This window comes from Phaethon aethereus (assembly GCF_964289735.1).
Source record: "Phaethon aethereus genome assembly, chromosome: 12".
In the NCBI taxonomy this organism is placed as follows: domain Eukaryota; kingdom Metazoa; phylum Chordata; class Aves; order Phaethontiformes; family Phaethontidae; genus Phaethon; species Phaethon aethereus.
In genome coordinates, this window is record NC_138588.1 from 17789330 (window position 1) to 17814448 (window position 25119).

Sequence of the window (25119 nt, forward strand, 5' to 3'; positions counted from 1 at the left end):
CTCTGTGAATCCCATCACAGTGATACAGTTGACAGGCTGATGGCACACGACTTCCAACTCCCTCCAGACAAGCACAACTCGCAAGCAGACAAGCTGCTTGTCCACAAAAGCCCTGGAGAAAGCTCTTACCTTGAGCAATGTCATCCTGCCTTTGCAAGCAGGGCTGCTCAGCCTTCATCACCTGGGGAGGCTGCTCTGGCTCCTGCTGCTTGTAGTATTTGCCCTCATTGAACACCTGTGGCAGGTTGGCGGTGTGTACCTGCCGGAGCTGCTCATAGTCATTCAAAGCTGCTGTCAAGTCCCAATTTTTGCCTGCCAAACAGCAAAAGGACATTCTGCTCACATCTGTATGTGACCAGATTGACAACCTGGAAACCATCTTCATATACACTTAAAATATAAACTTAAATAGAGAAATCACTCTTACTTAAAGCATCAGTAAGGAAACAGAGGTCCTTTGGATAAGCCATTTTACCACCACTCCTCCCTCAACAAAAATGCACAATTTATAAAAACCTTTAAAGTACACAGTAAATGGACAAAGATAATTTTTTTATTTAATTTATGTTTTAGTTTTCTTTATATCGCAGTTGGAGAAGACCTCAGGAAAGCTCTTGTTCAACCTCCTGCTCAGAGCAGGGTCAGCTATCAGATCAGACAAGATTGCTCAGAGCTTTAATTCAGTTTGGTCTTTAAAACATCAAGGATGGAGACTGTACAACCTCTCTGGGCAAACTGGTCCACTCAGAACCTCTCTTGCTCAAGTTATACCCATTGCCTCTTGCCCTCCTGCCACGCACCACTGAAGAGCCTGGCTCCGACTCCTTGATAACCTTCTTACTGGCACTGGAAGGCTGCTGTTGGATCCCCACAAAGCCTCCCCATTTCCAGTCTGAACAAACACCTCTCCCTCAGACTCTCCTCGCAGGACTTGTGCTCCAGCCCCCAACAACCTTTGTAGCCTTCCCCTGAACTCAATCCAATTTATAGCTGTCTTCCTTGGACTGGGGGTGGGGAGCAAAATCAGATACGGTATTATAGATGTCTAATGAATGACGAGTAGAGAGGTATAAATCACTTCCCTCAACCTATGGGCTATGGTCCTGTTGATATAACTCAGCATATGGCTGGCTTTCCTAGCTGTCAGGGCACATGGCTGGTTCATGTGCAGCTTGCTGGCTATCAAGATCTCCAGGTCTTTTTCTGCCAAACTGCACGCCAGCCTGCATCATTGCAGGGGGTTTGTTCTTTCCAGGTGCAGTGCAATGCTCTGTTCATTCTTGCTAAACTTTATCAGGTTCCTGTTGGTCATTATCCTTGTTCTGTCTAGGTTCCCTGAATGGCAGCTCTGCCCTTGAAGACATCAACCGGTCCCCCCAGGTGGTGTCATCCGCAAACCTGATGTGGCCTCACTGATAAAGACTTTAAACAGGTATAGACCCCTCAGGTACAGGCACTTGTTACCAGCTTCCAGCTAGAAAGGCTGCCCATTAACCACTACCCTCTGAGCTTGACCATCAAAACAGGTATTTGCCCATCTAGTTGTCCACCCACCCAGACTGCAACATTCTAACTTGAATATAGCAATACTGTGGGAAACAGTGTCACAAGGCTTGCTAACCTTCAGGTAAAAGTTATCTGCTGCTTTCCTCTCTGCTGCAAATCCAGACATTTTATCATACAAGGCAATCAACGCCAGGACTTCCCTTGCTCGGGCTCTGATCAAATGGCTCCAGAAACTGGCAATTTAAGATGAACACTAAATCCCACAGGTTTAGATTATAAAATAGTGAGTAGTAATTCACATCTGTACAGTTGTATTAATAATAAATAATTAGCAGCAATGATGGAAAGACATGACTATTAGTGTTATAGCACAATAGTGTGAGAAACTTTTCTATCTTTCTATTCACAGAGCAGCTAGAATGCAAATACAAAATACTTTAGGTCCTTTTATCTTATACATCAGAGAGAACTTGTGCTCTCAGAGATTTTAAAAGTCTTTCAGAAATCAGATAGTATATGACAGTGTTTTGTAACAAAGCGTGCAGTGAGAGGATTCAGTCAGTGTGGTTCCATGGAAACTGCCAACACAGAATCCTCGAAAAGATTTGCTTCCAAGCTCCCACATCATATTGCTATGACCAGTGATAACAGAACACAGGCTAATATCCGTAGATAAAGAAGCCTGTTCAGTTGTGGTGGGTTGACCCTGGTTGGACATGAGGTACCCACCAAGCCGCTCTGTCACTCTCTCTCCCCTGTCCAGCTGAGGAGAGAAATACAACAAAAGGCTCATGGGTTGAGATAAGGACAGGGAGATCATTCACCAATTACTGTCATGGGCAAAACAGACTTGACTTGGGGAAATTAATTTATTACCATTCAAATCAGAATAGGACAATGAGAAATAAAACCAAATCATAAAACACCTTCCCCCCATCTCTCCCTTCTTCCTGGGCTCAACTTCACTCCCGATTTCTCTCCCTCCTCCCCTCCAGCCATGCAGGGGGACGGGGAACGGGGGTTGTGGCCAGTTCATCACACGTTGTCTCTTCCGCTGCTTCCTCCTCAGGGGGAGGACTCCTCACACTCTGCCACTGCTCCAGTGTGGGGTCCCTCCCACAGGAGATAGTTCTCCAGGAACTTCTCCAACCTGAGTCCTTCCCACAGGCTGCAGTTCTTCACTAACTGCTCCAGCCTGGGTCCCTTCCAGGGAAGGGTGCCGTCCTTCAGGAACAGGCTGCTCCAGCCTGGGTCCCCTGCGGGGTCACAAGTCCTGCCAGCAAACCTGCTCCAGCCTGGACTCCTCTCTCCAAGGGGCCACAGGTTCTGCCAGGAACCTGCTCCAGTGTGGGCTTCCCACCGGGTCACAGCCTCCTTCAGGTGCATCCACCTGCACCAGCGTGGGGTCCTCCATGGGCTGCAGATGGAGATCTGCTCCAGTGTGGATCTCCATGGGCTGCAGGGACAGAGCCAGCCTCACCATGGTCTTCACCAGGGGCTGCCGGGGAACCTCTGCTCTGGTGCCTGGAACATCTCCTCCCCTCCTTCACAGACCTTGGTGCCTGCAGACTTGTTTCTCTCATATATTCTCACTCCTCTCTCCGGCTGCAGTTGTTGGATTTTTTTCCCCTTAACTCTGTTACTCCAGAGGCACTGTCACCGTTGCTGCTGAGCTCAGCCTTGGCCAGCGGCAGGCCCATCTTGGAGCCGGCTGGCACTGGCTCTGCCAGACACAGGGGAAGCTTCTAGCAGCTTCTCACAGAAGCCACCCCTGCAGCCCATCCCTCAACCAAAACCTTCCCATGTTAACCCACTACACTAGTACTGATTTTGAAATCATACTTGTCACTCTCAAAAAATAATAATGGAAAAATTGTTGAGATGTTTGTACACTATTTTCATAACAGTCCTGCTAAGTTAAAATACATAGATGTCCTAGCATTCTCCAAGTACTTGTTTTTAATTGTAAAATTATCAATGTTTAATAGCAACAAAACAGACCCCACTAATTATATAAGATTTTCACAGCATTTCATGAACACTTTTTTTGGGAGTTCAAAAGTAACCTGATTCTGACTAATACTGGATTCATTACACCATAAAAAATTGCCACTTTAGGTACTTTGAGAAGCTACATTACCAGAGATGCAGTTAAATATAACTTATTTGCTTACACAAAGGAGAATAAGCTAAAAATAGTATAAAGCAGTTTTAAACAGATAAAAGAAAGTCTATTACTGTTACAGTCATTTCTGTGAAGAACAAAAACCTAATTGAAGGAGGAATAAAACAGCAGAAACAGCTGTTACCTACAGGGTTCAGCTAAACTATCTCAGGTTTTGAAGTACTAAACAAAATTAAGAAAGGAGAATTCATATCACTGAACAAGAATGTTATATATATCCCAAGTAGTCCGTAATATAAACCACCATGTCAGTGATATGCAATTGTTATATAAGTGATGCTGTAATTTTCTATTAAAAAGCCTGTTGGACAAAACGTATATTCAGTGAAAATTGTCAGAGATCCTAGAACAAGAACTTGAGTTATTACCATAATTTTTTCCCTAAAAATCCCATGTAGGTTCAACAGCTATAATCCAGTCAGGGCTCTGCTCTAACTATATATATCATCTGAATTAAGTTGTCCAACGCAAACATCAAAGAATCATGAGTGTGTTCCCAAGATTGATGTGATCACATATCAATGTTTGGAGTAGGGATTGGTTTTCTTTGGTCTTGTTTTTAGGAGGAACTTACAATATGTTTTTTAAATCATCTGCTCGATCATGAGAACAATAAAGTAAAAGATTTTTTAGAAAGTGAAAGTGACAATAAATATAATTCTAGGAAATATAGGTTTAAACAAAAGAGTATAATTCAAGTATAATGGTACAAGTGCAGTGCTTATAGCACCCAGCAGCAACCTGGGTTTATTCAGTACAGATTCTTGAGTAACGGACTTATATTAATGGAACAGAGAGCATTTCTCTAGTGTCAGGGCATTCCTTACAGGTCACCTGCTCAAGATATTTTCATGCTTAAGTTCTGCAATCTAACAAAAATCACTGCGCATGTGCTGCAAATGACTGCTGTGTGATGGGGCTTTGATGTATGTAATAGGAAAACAGAGTATCAGTAGACTAAAAGAAATCCTGCTGTCCTAAGTTTTAGACCAAATGCAATCATCCATGGTACAACGTAGCAACTGAACTTCTAATACCAACTTGAAACTATACATAAAATAAAATTTCTATATCTAAATATATCTTACATAACAATCCTTTCTCTTCAAATCTCTCCATCTCCCTGGAGTTGTCCCCATCTCCTGAACAAAAGCACTAATCAGCACCAAAGCTCTAAACCTCACAGAACCAACATAGGAAATTTTATTGGCCTCACTTTCCCCAAATTTGCCACAGCCTCCCAGCATTGGAATGCAAGAAAAAAATTCACCCAAACTGGAGACACTTCCATCTCCATGAAATAGGTTTTTTTAATATTATCTACCCTAACTAACCAGTTGTCCTGGTTTGAGCTGGGACAGAGTTAATTCTCTTCATAGAAGCTAGTATGAGGCTATGTTTTGGATTTGTGAGGAAAAAGATGTTGGTAACATACTGATGTTTTCAGTTGCTGCTAAGCAGTCAAGGACTGTTCAGCTTCTTGTGCTGGCCTGCCAATGAGCAGGCGGGGGGTGCACGGGAAGCTGGGAGGGGGCACAGCCAGGACAGCTGACCCCAACCGGCCAAAGGGTATTCCGTACCATACGACATCATGCTTGGTAGGTAAAGCTGGGGTGAAGAAGAAAGAAGGGGTGAGTGGACGTTCAGAGTTACGGCGTTTGTCTTCCCAGGTAGCTGTTACGTGTGATGCAGCCCTGCTTCCCTGGAGGTGGCTGAACACCTGCCTGCCCATGGGAAGTCAAGGGGTGAGTTTGAGGGTGGTCAAGCGTTGGAACAGGCTGCCCAGGGAGGTGGTGGGGTCACCATCTCTGGAAGTGCTCAAAAAACATGTGGATGTGGCGCTTCAGGACACGGTTTAGGGGACATGGTAGCGTTAAGTTGATGGTTGGACTTGATGATCTTGAAGGTCCTTTCCAACCTTAGTGATTCTGTGATTCTGTGAAGTGGTGAATGAATTCCTTGTTTTGCTTTGCTTGTGTGCACGGCTTTTGCTTTCCCTATGAAACTGTCTTTATCTCAACCCATGAGTTTTCTCTTTTTTACTCTTCTGATTCTCTCCCCCATGCCACTGGGGACAGCTGCGTGGTGCTTTGTTGCTGGCCAGGGTTAAACCGCAACACTAGCGTAAGCATTTTCAGCTACTCTCTAGAGTACCGGAAACATGTAAGCTTGCTCCCTTTGCCAAGGCTTCCTCTCCTTTTGGTTTATATTTTCACAAGTAAATACAGATGACAGACCTTTAATTTTTCCCATTGCCCATGAAAAAAGAGAATTCATCAGTTTGGGAGGATTAAAGAAGAAAATTCGTAAGTCAGAGTAGAGGAAACTGGAGGCAGCAAAAAGAATTAGGGGAAAGGAAGAGAGGAAAAAAAAACAGAGGCATTTATAAAAAGATACTATGTGAAGAAATACAAATAAGTACAAAAATATAATTCAGTGTAAAATTAAAAAAAGTAAACATATCTAAAAAAATTGTGATGTGATTTGGACCACAGAAATGGACTGCAGAAGCAATGGACAAGCTGGGAAAGAAACAGAAAGGTTATTAAATTCAGAGATGTCCAGAGCAGATGATCTCAGCAAGGAATTCTAGCATTGTGACATAGCAAGTGAGAAAGTTTCAGCTGGAAATGACTCAAGAAACTAGTGGGGCTTATGATTGTGGAGATGAATAGAACTAACTCTATCTAGCTCTCCTCCTTTAAACTTTGAATACCAAAAGCTTTTGAATTTCTAAAGCTGTATCTTATTACATTCCAAACTAAGTTTTGAAAGAAGAAAAAAACCTGTGGTCTGCTGGGTCAGAAAGGACAAAAATAAATTCATATAACATTGAAATCAAACATAAACCCCCTAGTGCCTTATGGGGTAGGTCCTTCCTTCCAGTCTTGCTACTTGTCCAACAAGTTTCACCAGCCTTCTGGTTTGGAGCAAATTGCATACAGTCCCTCTGGGTCCCTAGGAAAACACTCTATTATTTAAAGTTCTGTTTGTATGTCTGTTGCCTGTTCTTCTCTGAAATCTAGACCCTGCGCCCCACACAAGTCTCGGCTGTCACATCTTTTTTATTTTCTTTAATTGTCATCTCCTGCACAGGCCCTCAACAGAAAGGAACAATCTTCCCTATCCCACAAAGGTTACACCTAACATAGGTACTGACATGACCTCCATGACAAGGTTGAAGGAGAAGCAACAAGTAATTAATCTATTTTGCATAGCTTCATCAACTAAATTAAGTGAAATATGACTTTTTGTTGCACTCTGAGGACAAAAACAACACAAGACTATTTTTCAGACTGTCTGGTTTTTAAATTACGGTTACTTATCTGATGCATCCTACTGTTCACTGCCTGCTAACTTCTTTGTTTATATGACATATTATTGTATTTAAAAAGGTATTTCACAGGCATAACAATGTTATTTCAGTACACACAATCTCATCAGATGACAAGTCACTGGTAGCACCATATCAGTCAGTAGCAACTGAATTGCTCCAAAGCAGCACTGACACAGTGGGTTTACATTAAAGGTTTCTAATGGTCAGAGAACATCAGTCAGCAAAAAGCTGGAGCAGCACAAACCTGGTTAGAAAACACAGGTAGTGAATCATGATCAGGATGCTGCAATCAAATCAATTCACTAAATCAACAGAAAGAATACTCTTACTGAACAATTATTTCCAGAACAGCTGCATGTGTTATATGAGTCAGCAGGTATAAAAATTTAACAGGACTGAAAGGTCTTTGCTTTAAAACCAAGTGTTTTCAATGTGGAGGAAAAACAACAAAACAAAAAAAAAGGTGCAGCTGAGTAAGGAATGGAAGATGCACTCTGACTGAGGGCTGATACTGACATTTTAGTGTCAGAGGCAGCAGGCATCTACATGAAAGGGAAGTTAAAAAATAAACCCAGTTACATTACAAAGTTTCTGTCCTAAATAATAGTTGCTTGAATAACAACAGGAGGCACTGGCAGCCTTAAGAAAAAACAAAGACTTAGATAAAACAATACATAGTTTTAAAAGCCATTTATCCATTTTTGCCTTACAACCTCAAACTGGATTAGTAAAGGGTTAAAAAAATGCTAAAGAACATCAAGGGTAGGACTCAGCTCAGAAGCATTCAGATGATTCACTTTTTCCTGATCATTAGAGAGGACTGCTTTCCCCCACCCCCAACCTCTGCCCTATTTACACAACTTGAAGAGTCCAATAAGTGTTCAGAAGTGGGTTTCCCAGTGATCTGATGCTCTGAGACCAAGCTGAGAGACATAAAATTTGGATCCAGGTCTTGGTCCTGGATCCAAAAAGCCTAGCTTTCCTTAGGACGCCTCAACCAGGGATGACATAAAAGTGCCAACAGTAGAAGAAAGGGGCAGGGGATGAGAACTGAGTGTCCAGTGCCAAGGCTTTCTGTGGTAGCTTCACTAGACTCCAAATCCCAGGCTAGAAAGAAGTTGAAAAGGAGGCAGCAATCAAAAGTATTCTCTACGTAAGAGCACTACTGCAGGTTCCACAGAGAGTGCATTCTCACCTTGGCACACTGCTCTTTGGGCATCACATCTTTAGTGAACACTGGGGGAAAACTGTTTGCTATTAAATCTAGCTTCTGAGGGAGAGAAATGTTGTAGGTGACCTCATTGCTTGCCAACGTGACACCCATCTACATGAAATTCTGGAAGGAGGATCCTGGGAACTACAGGCCTGTCAGCCTGACCTCCATACCAGCGAAGATCATGGAGTGGTTTGTCTTGAGAGAGCTCACAGGGCATATAAAGAACAACCAAGGGATCAGGCCCAGCCAACATGGGTTCATGAAAGGGAGGTCCTGTTTGACCAACCTGACCTTCTTCTATGACCAGGTGACCTGCCCAGTGGATGAGGGAAAGGCTGTGGACGTGGTCTGCCTGGACTTCAGTAAAGCCTTTGACAGCGTCTCCCACAGCATTCTCCTGGAGAAACTGGCGGCTCATGGCTTAGACAGGTTTACTCTTCACTGGGTGAGGAACTGGCTGGATGGCTGAGCCCAGAGAGTTGTGATGAATGAAGTTAAATCCGGCTGGCGGCTGGTCACAAGCGGTGTTCCCCTGGGATCGGTTCTGGGGCCGGTCTTGTTCAATATCCTTATTGATGATCTGGATGAGGGGATCGAGTGCTCCCTCAGTAAGTTTGCAGATGACACCAGGTTGGGTGGGAGTGTTGATCTGCTGGAGGGCAGGAGGGCTCTGCAGAGGGATCTGGACAGGCTGGATCGATGGGCAGAGGCCAACTGTATGACATTTAACAATGCCAGGTGCCAGGTCCTGCACTTTGGTCACAACAACCCCATGCAACACTACAGGCTTCAGAAGAGTGGCTGGAGAGCTGCCCGGCAGAAAAGGACCTGGGGGTGCTGGTTGACAGCTGGCAGAACATGAGCCGGCAGTGTGCCCAGGTGGCCAAGAAGGCCAACAGCATCCTGGCTTGTCAGAAATAGTGTGGCCAGCAGGAGTAGGGCAGTGATTGTGCCCCTGTACTTGGCACCGGTGAGGCCGCACCTTGAATCCTGTGTTCAGTTCTGGGTCCCTCACTACAAGAAGGATGCTGAGGTTCTGGAGCATGTCCAGAGAAGGGCAATGAAGCTGGTGAGGAGTCTGGAGCACAAGTCTTACGAGGAGCGGCTGAGGGAACTGGGGTTGTTTAGTCTGGAGAAGAGGAGGCTGAGGGGAGACCTTATTGCTCTCTACGACTACCTGAAAGGGGGTTGTGGCGACGAGGGTGTTGGTCTCTTCTCCCAAGTAACTAGTGATAGGACGAGAGGAAATGGCCTCAAGTTGTGCCAGGGGAGGTTTAGTTTGGATATTAGGAAAAATTTCTTCACCGAGAGGGTGGTCAAGCATTGGAACAGGCTGCCCAGGGAGGTGGTGGAGTCGCCATCACTGGAAGTGTTCAAAAAACGTGTGGATGTTGCGCTTCAGGACATGGTTTAGGGGACATGGTGGTGCTGGATTAATCGTTGGACTTGATGATCTTGAAGGTCCTTTCCAACCTTAGTGATTCTGTGATTAGGACTGACCACACTGTGATCAGAGAAGACACCTCATTCCTTGACCTTTCCTAGCCCCTCCACCTCACCTTCTTGGCCTTCTCAACCTGTGGACAACATCCTCTCCTTAGAAAACTTTTGATAAACCAAAGACCAAGACCTAAATTTTTATATTCAGCCTTGACTACTACTGTTTTCCTCGAGGCATTCTAGCATCAAAACCAGCCCAAGGACAAGACTGGGAATTAGATGGACAAACTACTGAGCCAATAGGTTAGTCAGAAATTAAGAATAAACCACTGATTTTATTCAGTCACTCAGACTCTGCAGCTAAGAAACCAGGTGCATGCCAATGAAGAGGTCAAACCAAACCAGAGTAAACTTCACAGGACGAAATATTCTTGTAGCTGTTTTGATGCATATCTGGTTCTGCCCCAAGCTGCTTGTAGGCTGCATCATTCACCACACTAGATCCATGCACACAGTATGTACACAGTATAGCACTATAACAAATGTAAAACATTTACATAATTACTTTTTCCTGAGTAGAACCAGAAATGTTGTACTATCAGACAGCCAAGGGTTTGTTTGCCCAGGTTTTATTTTAAAATACCACCACTTTGTTGAGTTTTAAGTAAAATAATATACTGCACAGTTTTAAAAAAAACACAACCAACAATACAACTATACAGTGCTCTGTATTGGAAGATCTCTTGGCAAAGTTTCAGAGTGATCTCTTGACAAAGTCCTGATTTCTTTCTTTTAATAGATATATTTCCAATTCACTCCACATTTTAATAAACTGATCAGCTTGAAAGCTGAAATCTGAAAGCAGAAGAGCACTAGAAACTTTGGACTTCTGCTTCAAGCCGCTTGCTCCCAGACTATCACATATGGTAATTTTTTAGATGAGAAATACACTCTGCCTTCTTAAAGGTAGTAGAGTTAGCACCACTCAGGTTTTATAGTAGTGTTCACAGGTCTTAGGTAGCTGCTTTCACCCTTGTTATTCTGGAGAATAAGAGTCCATCTTTTTTTTTTTTTTTATCCTAGTCTTTCTCTAGTCAAGTCTTCAGCTTGATTGTGCTGTGAGGAGAAAGTGACTTCTTAATGCTCTGCAGCACATGAGTAATCCTTGCTTGCTCAATGCTAAGCACATGCTTTGTCAGATCACAACTCGTACTCTCTAATAACAAAAATCAGGCACCCATTAAGCAGCCTACGCTAGTTGTACTGATACTAGATTTTACATTTTTCAGGCAGATAATATGCAGGCAGCAAGACCCGAGCGACATGCTGTTATTTAGTCTTTGGGTTTTTTTGCTTTGTTTTTTATTTTTTTGGCTAGAACAGCATAGCTTAGCAGGGTTGTAACAGCTAATAAATCTATTGTCTTTCACTTCCTAAAACAGATATAAAAAACCTAGAGGACATTTATCGTTAATTAGTAGGAATAGCAAGCATGCAACTATAAAGCACTCCCCCCCGCCCCCAAGCTTTCAAATATCCACCTACTCCAATATGTTAAAAAGAACATTTGAAAGGTCACGAGCAATTCTTGATTTAATAATAAACAAAATGCTAGAAAGGATGCAATTTGAGATGGGGAGGTAGGAAAGATCTAAATTGTAAGGACCACAATGAAGGGCAACTTGCAGCAACAACATAGACACAATGGAATTTTTAAAGGGGGCAGGAAATTCTGCCTAAAGCTAAACAGGACCAAAAACATATAACAAAAAGGATGCAGAAGGGTAGGGTTAGAAAGAATCAAACAAATTACAGTGCAGCCTGTATTTACAGTTTGTGAACTGCTGGTGCATATATCTAAGAAGCAAAAGCAATAAAAATATCTGGTAAGAATTAATGTGAAACTTTCACAAAACAATAAAGGAAAAATGACGCCAAATGCTACACAGCTCAGAGAGAAAACAACTTGAACAAGATTACAGAATTATGTATTTCAGAAAATAAAAATGAGGTCTATAGAAGCACAAAAAGACTACAAAACTGAACAGGAAACAAAGCTGAAATTAAGAAAGCACATCATTTTTCAACGTGACAGATACAAGAAAGTAAAAAAAGGTATTTTAGTTTTATTGCCATCTCACCAAAAATGGACACACCTTTTAGAATTTTTAACCATTCTAATCAGGTACAATATCTGCTCATCTACTTTACATTTAATGCCATATTCATTGTTAATTTAATTCACACTTGAATGCAATACTATTTTAAAAAAATTTTTTAAAAAAAGAGACTCCTGAAGAACCAGTACCAGCAATGTAACTTTCAAGGTTTTTGCCACCATTCCTTAAATATTTTAAATCATTTGCATTTTTTACTAGCAAATTGGAAAAAAATTACAACCCCACTATTACTAAAGCTAATGCAAAGTTTCCACAGGAAAAAGAACTCTCCCTGTTTATAAAAACAATTTGATTTTGGTCCATGTTCTCAAAGGAAAATGATGTAACAAGGACATTTCGTTAACGTTCGCTTCATTTTCTTTTAGAATGCAAAGTCCCTCAAAGCTGAACAGACAGCTGAAAATGACAATTTTCATCTCTCTGTAACGAGACATTGGTAGCAGCCCAACTTCCTCTTCCCTTTGCCAAGCCTTCCACAAGAGAACTAAAAAAGGAACTGTCTGAGGGAGAGGACAGTAAGAGACTATTTTGAGGGAGTTAGTTTTGTACACTCAATCACATGACAGTACTGTAAATTTCTCTTTCTCTCTCTATTAATTACATAGTTTTCTTTGAATTCTGCTTATGTACACTATTGGTTGAGAAGACATCTATCTACTGCATCTCTGTCATCTTCCATGGGGTCAGTCTCCTTTACCACATACATTTCATGACTGGAAAGTCAATCTCCTGATTTCTGAAATAACGGTGAACTGCGTATACCTCAATTAAGCGCTATATAAAGCTGGAAATAGACAACAATTACTTTTATATAATGGTGAAATACCACATAATTTATATAAATAAATGTAACCATTTATAGAAGTAAAAGGGCAGTTTTTCAGTTAAATTTCATTGGTTTGATGCAGTTTGGATTATTTTTAACGTCTTCATGAATTTTTATATTATTATTATTGTTACTGACGGTCAATTTCACAAACCCTCCAGTTCCTGATGGTTATCTATACTGTTGGCATTTTAAAGTATTTTATCTTCTGCCTTCCCCCTATATTCAGGTGGTCATTGCCGGCACACATGCTGCTTCCTGAAAACTAAGCTGTTTTCTAACTGATTTATTAGTAATCTCGAAGTTCATCCACACCTACAGCCCTGGTACTGTAAACCAAATACAGCATAACTTGTTTTAAAGATTAAACTATTTTCTTTCATTGTTTTCTTTCTGCCTTAGGCCACATTTTAAGTAGGTTATACTTAACAACTCAAGCATTACTGCTCTTCTATGCATGGGAGATTCAAGGTGTCAGCCTAGATTATCCAGAAGGAACAGGGATATGCCCTTCTCATTCCTGGATATTGTGGAAGTTGGAGATCAAACACAGCTGAAGAGAAATCAGACCTATCTACCATGCAGACCTATCTGCTTATGCTTAAAAATTCTACCAAAGCTTAGTGAGGAAAATAAGTCTTTCCACTGACTTCAAGGTGCCTTTGGGTCTGGCTGCCATTAACAAACATGCATATACAAAGATGACATCTTGACAGTCTTGCAGCTGGTTTCATGTTTTCCTGTGACACTAATCTAATACATATCCTAATTTAATCCTGTACAAAGCAGTGATACACATGCCTAAAAAGCAGCATGGGCTGCTTTCAAACTATTTTGCTGAGGTTTCTTTCACCTGGGTCACATTTATAGTTAAATTGCTCTGTCAACATTAACCACTTGAGCATGGGCTTTTATTTTAGCCTGGTTTTAAGTAAAGTTAAATTTTTTTTGTGTGTTTGCTTGTTTTTTCCTGTTATCCTCAAAATTAAGTGAGGGCTGAAATCCAAATCTCTGAGTAATTAATGGAAATCTTGGAGCATCTAGATGGCCCTAACGTAGCACATTTTCATTCCATCAAACTAAAAGGAAGGCAAAAAGCAACACTAAACCTTCTATTCAGCTCTCCCTACCTTCTACTACGTTCACCTAGTTCTCATGTCTGAAAAATCTCCAGTTTTTCTATTACAGGTGGGGGAAAAGGGGTTAGGGTTTAGTATATAATTTTTGATGATAACATCCATGTTACATTTCTTTCAGTTCTTTGCACAGCAATTGATAGGCTAGTTTTAACGTGAAAAATTGAATTATCTAAAAAAGTTTGGAAATGGGCTCATTTTAGACTCACTTCCTTTCAGTGCTTTAAATTTGGAAATTTATGATCTGTTCAGCTTCTTGAAAATTGAGGCACTGACATCAGCAAGTAAGAGAATAATGACAAATACTTCCTAGAACAATCAGACCTAATATCAGGAAAAACATTTACTGAATGCATAGCATAAAACTGAAGTTACAAAAAAAAAAAATATAAGTGGCATATGCAGCACTCAGGAGGTCAGGCCACAAAGAGAAAACGAAGCAACAGTTTCAGGTTTTCCAGGAGAATTGCAGAGGTTTATGCTGTCTTTATTTCCACAAGGGGACTGATAAACTACTGTCCCAGCCAGTGATTTCTCAAGAATTTGTAATCATGGCCAAAACAATAGGTACCTACCTCCCTTGGACTTCACTATGTGGATGCAATTAATTTGTGGAATGAAAATCTACTGAGGTTTTTTGAGCTTCTTTTGATGTTTGATAATTTATAATACAACAATTCAAAGAAATTGGAACTAATTTTACTTAAAGAAAAACAGAAGTAAAGACCCGCAAATGCTGAGATGCTGACTTTCTCAGTAAAGGAGCAGTTTAAAAATATATTGGAAATAGCACCTTTATCCATAAGCAGCTTATTAGGAAAAGTGAGTAAACTTGAAAGAACATGTATTAGTGAATAGGAAAAAGGTCATCAGAGAATCTGTTCTTTTTAACTGGAGTCAAGGAGGAAAATTGAAAGTATGATAAAAGTTTTTCACATACTTTTTAATCTTACTTTTTTTTTAATCCTTTCATACATCCACAGTAAATTGCCCCATAAATTATTCCTGTGCTGCACTAGACACATCAAGAGAAAATGGCTATTAAAGTCAATATTGAACACAACTATTTTCAAAGAATGCAACTACTAGCACTTAAGCAGAATTATTTTCACTGATACATATCGGTGCATGAGGTACATATCTATGAATGAGATTAAAAGCTGAGTATGTATTTTCAGCAATTAAGAGCTAAACAATTAATCACTAAAAATAAAATGGAGGGAAAAGAAAATTAATATCAAAGGCAGAAAGACCTCAGTGGTACTAGTGACCTGTATAATCAAACAGCATCAGAAGTGGATCTCCCACGTAGTGAAGATTGAGTAGAACAGACAACCTCAGTCTGATGTGGAGTTTTGCTACAACCGTAACCATACAAGTGGACTCTAACAGAATATTCTGCTTTTCAGGAGTTCCTATTTTAAAAAATGAGGCTAATCTAATGAAAACACAGAACGCTTCCATTTAATGGAAAAAATCTTTTACAATAATACAAAATGTACTGTGTCCTTTTTTTAACGTATCTGATTGTCTTTCAACCATCTAATTCCTTGCATCTAAGTTCCTCATGAAAGACAGGATAATAATACCAACAATCTTAAGTTTAAAAATAGGGGGTAATATATTTTGGCAGAATGTACAGGGGAAAGAAATTGGCAATAATCCTGTCCTGGTGCACAAGATTCAATGTGAGATTTGAATGCAATTTTTAAAAGTGTTTTTAAGCTTCGGAAAAGCTATAGAGGTTTACACTATGCTATTTTGAACTATACACATAGTTCAAAATGAAGTCTTTGTCTCAAGGAATTATGTGAAAGGTTGTTAGAGTAAGATTTACAGTGATGGGAATGCTCTTGTTTTCAGGCAGGTTGATTGAATTAATCATCTGTTGTGTGGGCATTTCTGGGGGGAAACAGACAAACTTCTACAGTCTTCCTTCCTCCTGAATGAAAGTGCACAGAGACAAGACCTCAGGTCTGCAGGTCTGTAGCAGATGTTTTTTGATACAAAGTGATCTGCTTCAAGCATATCTGATTCCTGAACCATCACACTGTGTAATGTCAGATCCAGTTTCCACGCCCTCCGAGTCAAATGCTACGTGGAAAGCCAAGCAACTGTCACAGTCACTCTCTCCACTCTATAATTTGCTGACATATGTGGTGCTCGTATATTCTCCCCAACCCATGATTTTATTTATTATGTGGTACAGTCAGCAAATAGCTTGTGGTGTCCTTTTCTTTGCACAGGGACATACTCATCATTCTTTGGTTGACTTCTAATTATTAACATAAAAACATCAGGATTTATGATGTCTAGGAAATGCCATGAATTTGAGGACACCTATCTGTAGATGTGCAGGCTCTCAAAAGGTAATTCCTGCTGGGTGTTTACTTTAAAGTCTCTGCAAAATTAGAGACAAAGGTGTAAATAGCTATCAACTAAGTGTCCTCCCTGGAGTCCTAAACAACAAGGATGAACATTGCGAAGTCTTGTAATCATAACCAAGCTGAAAGAACTGTGCTTCTCGTTTTAATAATTCAGCTAAGAATCGTTAATAGTAGTACTATTAATACTAGTAATAGTAGCCAAGAATTTTGTCAGGCTGGTAGAAAGCTGTTCCTTCAACTGAAATGATGGAAGTAGTCTGGGTGGTCCAGGACTGCATTCAGACAAAGAAAGCAAGGAGTGTTGAGGAAGAAAAAGCCCTTCAGTATAAAAAGTACAGAAAGGTATCAAGAAGCAGAAGAAGCAACCAAAACCAAGCATGAAGTGTTCTATGCACAAGACACTGCCAGCAACTAACAGAGCAGAGAGTACTGCGGCATCTGATGGAAGACAGGTTCTGATGTGGAGACAGATCATCTGGAGAATTCAGCCCAGAAATAGCTCACTCAGCTATTGCTCAGGCATGCAGGCACACTGTGGCCACAAGAAAAAAATTTATGCTCATATAGAGAAGGGTAGATGAGAGCCTCCTGAAATGAGAGAGATAAGATGCTGTTTGGGTTAGCTGTATGAAATCGCCACAAAAGGATTTTTCTCATGATCTCAGCTACCTCGGGCTCTCATCCTAGAAGTGGGCATGCAGTTACTGGGATGTTCAGAAGCAAAATGGTGAACATTTACAAAATACATCCAGCCATAAATATTGCCACTGTTATATTGAACAACTAGCAAAAGGCCTTAGTTTTGAAATAAGTATATACAATTTAATGGAAAATATCACTGAATCAATCATTACACATAGCTCTATAACATATTAGATTGTAATCTCAAGTTTCAAAATTTTTCTTTAACAGTATAAATGGGCTGTTTATAAATCTACCATATTATCAGAATAAACTATAATGGAAGGAACATTCTACACAATCTGCAAGAAAACCTCAAGAAAACTCAAACTGTAAGACAAATGACTTACTAAAGTGTAGGCCTAAGTGCTGTTAAGTGCTAAGCCCCTTCTGCCTCCACGTACCTTTCCTCGTACTTTCTCCAAGTCTGTACATGTAAGTTCCCATAGCTGTATCACATAAATAGCAAATAGCAAGTAACCTACAACCGGCCTTTCAGACTGAGTAAGTAGTATTTGAAAAGTAGGAATGAAACATAAATTGTGCGTTGGACAAAGACAAACTAGGCAATTTCTAATGCAATTTTATCCACCAATGAATACCTGATTAGACAGATATAAGGCTTTTCTAAATGTAGACATAGCAATGTCGTGAAAACAAGATTAATTTCTTTGGCAGAACCAAGAAAAACAAACCCATTTTCAATTTTGGTGCAGCTTTTAAAGTCTACATTCACATCCATTTTCAGATATGCATGACAAAGTTCTTACACCACTGAAATAATGCCTTTAATATTTTAAGTCTGTGAAACCTGAACTCCTTAACAGTTAAGCAACTACACAGAATTCTAGAATTGGTAAATTTGAAATGTTAAACTGAGCACAGACTTGACCACAAGCTCCCTGTGCAATACTAAAGCAAACCTGACCAAAGGTACAAACAGCAGTATATGCAATGTAATTGCAAAAAGGCAACCTTTGCACTAGAAAGGTATATACCAAAATAGCCAAAGCATTTCTGTATACATTTTTTTGAAGGACAGAGAAAATATAGAGACAGAAAGTGAGGCTTGGAGCTCAACATATTCAGCTTATCAAAATTAGATAGAAAAACAACTGGTTTATAGTATTATTTATTTTAGGATACTAAGAGCTGGCAAAAAGAACCAGACTCAAAAAATAAGAACCAATATATGTGTGTCTATATATTTATTATTTTTTAAAAATTGCTTTATATCTTAATTTCAAATCAAGAATGGACACTTTCTGGAAGATCTGTGTGAAGCACAACAAGCAGAATGTTTTAGTGAGACAACTAGCTGTGCTCAATACAAAGTTCAACAGGAAAAAATGGCAGGGATTTTACTAGCAGGACAGGCAGAGTATAGAAACATCAACAGAGGAAATATTTAGGACAGCTTCTGGCAATTTAGAAAATCTATATGCAATGTATAGATTTTTTTTTTTTTTTTAGCTATTTGTGCAACAGTCAGTATGTATTTAACTTGCCCATTTGCTGCCGGGGAGAACAACACATACTGTGCACAATACTGTCCTGATGCATCCAGGACAAAGCAAAACAATTAATATATTAAAATAATTGGATAAGGAAGCAGAAACTGGTTGCCTTGATTGTCTACAGGATAGTGAAATTCTAGAAATTACCCCCAAAAGGTGAACAAAGGAAACAGTATTAGAAATGGCTCTGAATGAGATGTGTACACTCCAAAGAAGGATGATACGAACACTCAGTGCAAGTTATAAAAACAGAATCTGTGAGAAGATCGGAAAGAGAGAAGGGCTATGGGACCCTAGAAGAACTGACCAAACCTTGTGATTACATGGAAATGAGAGTCTACACAAGCAAGCTTTTTTGGGGTCAAAGTTCACTATAACAGTCATTTTGGGGCTACAAACTACAACCAAATCTTGAAATTCCGCAAAAATATCTGTGCACACCTGTTTTAAAATTTTGACTTGAAAATATTATACAGATATCATCATTCTAAGACCAGGTGTGATACATTTGCTATAGCCTTGTGCACCATGGTGGGGGGCATTGCTTTTCTGAATATTGTTTATTTTTAAGAAGTTACTTCATAGATTTCAGTGCTGCCCATAGAGCCCAGAGCATCTACACACTGTGGCAACTATGAAAGACAGTCATAATGGTGTAAGGTTGGCAGTCCCTTCTGTGTCTTTGTTAAGAAATGAGAAACCACTGGATCAATTACCATCCCCCAGCACAAGGCCAACATTAGAAGCGTTACACCAAATGCAGCCACAACTACTGAAATGTTCCTGTGAACACACCTTGTCCAGAACTAGCAACAGTCCCTTTTACTGTAATAAATTCCTGCATAGGAGGAAGCAATCTGGGCTAAATACATGTCTATTAGCCTGTTCAGAATAATTAAATTGCTTATTGCTTCTTTCCTTTTTAATATGCATGGTGTGAATTTATTCATCTACAGAAATGAGAAGTACAACACAGAAAAATACTATTCTATATTTATTTGGAAGCATTATCCTTTATAGAAAGGAAAGCATATTGCAAGGAAAACAAGAGAATTAACTCTTCTGAACCACCTCTGATATGTAGGAACTCTATTTTCAAATTTTGGCAATGCTCTATCAGCACAATAGTTGACAATCTGTCCTGATATCGCTGAGAAAAACCTTCTCGTATTCTTTTTCAAGAAGACCAGACCAAGATGGACTCTAGGCTAGAATGACAGGTTGATCAAATCGGTCAGACAAAAAAGTCTCAAATATATCAAGGCAATGATGATATTCATAGCTGGGTATTCTAAGGTTTTATTACATGTAACACAGATGACTTGGGAAATGATGCAAAATCGTGTACACCTCTGTGTTCATAATATATCATTCCTTATAACTGAAAAACCCAGAGAAAAAAAGAACTTACAGAGAAATTTTAAAATTTCAGCATACATACAATAAAGTGAAATTGCTCTTGCAAAAAGGATATATATACCCCGATATATACTTTTAAGTCTGCTGTGTCTGTTCAGTAGTTACTTTGATTTAACACACAATTTCTTTAAGCGTATTAAGATTAAAAAAAAAAAAATTCCGGGAAAAAGTCCAGTGTCCAGGTATCAAGCCCACAGAACCACTTCGCAAATTACATAAATATCACCTACTCATTTCTAACTTCCCATCTTCACAACTGTTAGCCCACATCAGACAAAATGAACAAAACCAACTATTACAGAATGTCTTCAAGTATCAGAGGTGTCTTTCCACTTTTAAGTTTATAAACTTAAAAAACCTACAATAAAATAAATAAAAAGACCCATTTATTTTTCTGATATGGCTTCTTAGATGTTTTTCAACCTAGCCATTTGACTCCCATACCATGAAGTTCAGGTATGCATATTAATCACCAGGCCCCCAAAATATCTCTGGTTTCTCTATCACTATCTGTAAATAGTGATTTTATGTCATATAAATAATAATTTTTATTATAAATAAATATCATAAATGTCATAAATAGCATTATGTCTATCTGTAAATCCATTTCAGACTAAACTTAGCTGCTTTGCATATTGAGCTGAAACACTTAGAACTACTTTCAGGCAGCTCAAAATGACAAAATTCAGCTAAAGCCCCCTCCCCTCTCTCCCTGACACATATACTTTTAAGCATGACCACTAATAACCTAAAATATGGCAATCTAATGTTAAGAATTTTTTAAGGCTTTTGCTGAAAACACATACCATAGGTCTATCTATGGTCAGCTTATTACAAGAGTTGACTTACTAGTCAAAAGACTAAGAAATGTCTGTTTCCATAGACCAGAGTTCTCTTTTTATCACTGGTTCTTGCTTTAAGCAAGCAGTGAACATAAGAAATACTTGTGTTCTGAAACCTTACCTTCCAGTAAGTCTCTTGCCAGACCTGGCTCTGCCCCTGTGGACCGAACAAAGTCTGACAGGACTGCATCCATATCAAGAGTCATGTGATCATTCAGGGATGCTGCCAGACATGCAGCAGCAGTAGGACTTGCTGGTTGGCTAGAAGGCATCCATCTGCCAAAAAGAAAAAGAAACAGGATTTTAGAATATACTCCAAAGTGATGTAAAACATGTCTCTCTTTTCTTCCCCAAACAAGACTATTAAAAATGCTAAAACATTGAAGTTACAGCCTATTAAAATAAACAGCATTTTTCACCCATCTCTGCCTTAGCCCAGAAGCTCTTGATCACACACACTGGAAGGTTTTCCTCTTCTTTACGTTTCATATTTTTATTGATTTTTTTAATGTGCAGCTTGTCAATAATTCTGCAACTTCAAGACTCTGATCCAGCTAAATACAGACACTGTTCATTCAAGGCACAATCATCGTACCATTGTCACTGCTCATACACTGAAGGTTAGAATGTGTTTAAATGTTTGGCTAGCCTAGAGCTCTTTTGCCTTACTTACTAATGATAACATATACACAACAGAGCTTAGTATTTGTTCTTTTATTTGATTGCCGATACCACTTCATAGTTTATAGATTCTCCACTGTACTGGGTCTGGCTGGGGTGGAGTTAAATTTTCTTCATTTATTTTCTAGAATTGTGGATAAACCAGCACTGATAACACATCAGTATGTCAGTCATTGCTAAGCAGTGCTTACACAGCCACAAAGCCTTCCCTGTTTCCTACTCTGCCCCCACAGTGAGTAGGCTGGGGGTGGACAAGAGTCTGGGAGCGGGGACAGCCAGGGCAGCGGACCCCAGCTGACTGAAAGGATATTCCAGACCATATAACATCATGCTCAGCAGTAAAACTGGAGTAGAATCTTAACAAAGTAGCCATTGCTCAGAGATTGGCTGGGCATCAGTCTGCTTGTGAGAGGTGGTGAGTGACTGTCTGCATCACTTGCTTTTTCCCCCCCTCCTTTCCTTCATTTTCATTAAAGTGTCTTTATCTTGATCCACGACTTTTTTTTTTTTCCTTGCTTTTGCTATTCCGATTCTCTCTCCCATTCCACTGGGGGGTGAGGAGAGTGAGTAAGCAGCTGGTAGGTGCTTAGTTGCTGGCTGGGGTCAGCAAACTCCAGGGCTTTGTACATCAAACTCAAGGATTTGTTCAGCTTTTGCTGTTTGCTGTGTTGTTTATCCCTTTGTTTTTCTTTGCCTGAGAGCGCTATGATAACAGCACTAGCCTTGAGTCTAATCTAGTTTTTGGCCCATGTATTACTGCCATCCCAATATTCTGGGAATCATCTCATGGAGTTGATTAACAATTACAACTTTCTCCTCTTCCCCAGGAGCAACTTTGCAAGGGAATTGAGAATCGTACTTCCTCCTTCTCCTCTAGGGTAGAGGCTTCCTGCCTTGTTGCAATGGCCCTTCAGTTTCTCAGACATACCTGTGTAACCAGAATGCTGACATTATACAGAAAGATCTGTCAGCCAGGGTGAGCAAATTATCACCTGGTTTCTCTGCCACTGGGATACTAAGATACATAGACAGAAATTAGAGGGTAAGGAAGCCCAACAGCTGGGATCCCTTGCTAAGGACCAGGAAATGGGCAAAGGGATTGGAAAAGGGGCAACAATCCACAGCCTCTGGAGGCAGTTCCTATTCAGTGTGAAGGCAAGGTATTCCCTCAAGGAAGGTGTGCACTCTACTAAGGCAAGTGGACCACCACTGAGGAAGGCATCCAGTATCTGAGGGAATTAGTAGTGGTGGAGATGATTTATAGCAACCTGGACAACAAGCAGTCCTCCAAAGATCTGGACAAAATGCAGTGCATGTGGTCCATATGGCGGAAGTTTGTATGGAACACACCAACACCACATGCTGGCACCCTGGTGATAATGGACTGGACAGGTATCAAGGTGGACAGACTGGCCTGCCAGCTGTGGCAGTTCAAAGAGAATCTCTCTTCCTCCCCAAACCTGTGGACCGATGTCTTCCTTGTGCTGCCTACCTTGTCCAGCCTCTCAGAGGATCCTTCTGTTGTGGGGTGTGCACTGAAGAACAGCAGGTGTTGACTGCTACCATGAAGGTACACAGTCAACAATATTGCACCAAGAATTCCTGGTTCCCATACATGAGCTGATTAATTGACGAGAGAGACAGGGGAGGGATCAGCAAGACTCACTCACCCTGTAACAGTCCCATATGGCCAGTATGAAAGTCTGATGGTGGATAGAGGATAACAGTGGACTACTGCAGCCTGAACAGTCATGCCACCATTGTGTACTGCTGTACCAGCCATGCTAGAACCCCAATATGAACTAGAGTCAGAGGCAGTCATCAAGTGGTATGCTACAACTGACACTACCTATGTGTTTTTCTTTATTTCCTTGGCAGCAGACTGCAGGCCACAGCTTCCTTTCACACGGAGGGGTGTCCATTACACCTGGAACTGACTGTCCCAGGAATGGAAGCACAGCACTACCATTTCCATGGATAGATACAGATCGTGCAGGAAAAGGATAAAGCCCCCAAACACCCACAGTGCATTGACATCATCATTGTATGGGGCAACACTGCGAAAGAATTGTTTGAGAAAAGGAAAAGAATAATCCTAATCCTAATGCTTCTGAAAGATGGTTTTGCCCTAAATCAAAGCAAGGTCAAAGTACCTGCACAAGAGATCCAGCTTTGAGAAAAAAATGGCAAGATGGATGTCATATTCCAGTGGATGTGATCAATAATATGACAGCCATGTTACTACCAGTTATCAAACAAGTAACACAAGCTTTCCTAGGCATTGTGGTTTTCTGCAGAATGGATATTCCAGGTTACAGTCAGATTGCGAGTCCTCTGTATCAAGTGACATGAAAGAAGAACTATTGCAACTGGGGTCCTAAGAACTGACAAGCCTTTGAACAGATCAAACAGGAGACAGTATGGGTGGTAGCCCTTGGGCCAGCTGAGCCCTTGGACTCAACTGGAGCCTGTGGTAGAAAGCACTCAGAGGTACTCAAGGTCAGCCTCTAGGGTTTTGGAGCCAAGAGTACAGAGGATCCAGGGTATCGGGTATATTTCTAGCTTCTTCTATTGTAATATTTCTACAGCTGAATTTTCAGAGGAGAAGCCACCTCCACAGACCATATGAGATACACCTGCAACACATATACGGTATAAACACTTGAGGCCCAGCTGGGAGAGGCAGAAAGGAAGGGTCTGGCAGAATACCACCCCTGTTGTTCTTCTGAGAGATGCAACTAGAGTACTAGTTAATGCAACCAGGGTACACAAAGGTCTTTACTGTTTTTATATCTAATTCCCCATGACCCCCCCAAAAACCCCACCCAACCCAGCCATCTATCCACAGCTTTCTAAAGTAGTTACTGTGTAATACCAGCTTAACCGTAAGAGAAAAGCCCCAACATTTTTTTCACACAAGTGGAGGATGTCAGGTTTCCTTCCTGGAAGGATGTGCCTGTCCCGGAGCAAAGTGACAGCAGCTTACTGTGAGATAACAGCATCACACCAATACGTCACTGCCCTGTGTGTCAGTGGCCAGGTTCTCGTAGCAGGGTCTGCCAGGAGTGGCGTCTGTGAGAGAGGTCGGGGCTGCTCTGTGCCGGACTCGGCCGGTTCCAGCTGGTTCCGGCTGGCTCTGCAACAACCCTCTGCAGGGCACAGCTGAGCCCAGCAGCCAAGCTGGTGGCACCTCTCTAAAACCAGTCCTACTTCACAGGAAATTAGAAGGTTGATTTTAAAAGGAAGAGGAGAAATAAGGGGCTGATTTTACTGTAATTTATAAGTTTTATTTATTATTTTGTTTTATTTTGTTGCATGGTCATTTATTGATTGACCAATACTGTAGCTACCGTACAGTTTTTACTGCGTTTTTAAACAGTCTGTGGGGGCAATCTTAGCAGGGTGCTCTCTTGGGGGCACAATCACCTAGGGATTGTTAGGATGCAGATCGCGTTTTGCCTCGAGTGAAAAGTGACACCATGTCTGGCATGGGAGGCTTTCCTGCCAAATCCACAGCTAACAAAAATACATCTGCCCTACTGCATTTTGTACCTACTTTTTTATTCCTGAAACAGTGAAACCCATCCTTCTATGCAGTGTCCTCTATGAATATCAAGTAAAAATTAAAGCAGGCACTTCCAAGAGTAGTTGGTGCTAGACAAGCACCAACAGCTGGCATTCAAAACCCAGTCATGTTAAAGATATCTCCGTACTTCTACCCTGCCTGCACCGCTGCAAAAATAGCGCAAAGCAAAGAAAACACGAT

At 40.7% G+C, this 25119-nt stretch overlaps 1 protein-coding gene across 2 annotated transcripts in view; it reads right to left on the reverse strand.

Moving 5' to 3' along the window:
* OTUD7A (OTU deubiquitinase 7A) overlaps nt 1-20944 on the reverse strand; it is a gene marked incomplete at both ends in the record, with an annotated part of 55590 nt that extends 34646 nt beyond the window's left edge. For both annotated transcript variants that reach the window (XM_082005289.1, XM_082005288.1), the window contains 2 exons: nt 130-312; nt 20794-20944. In XM_082005289.1, the coding sequence (XP_081861415.1) occupies nt 130-312; nt 20794-20944 (334 nt within the window). The remainder of the gene's footprint in view (nt 1-129; nt 313-20793) is intronic.
* Between the last annotated feature and the right edge of the window lie 4175 nt (nt 20945-25119).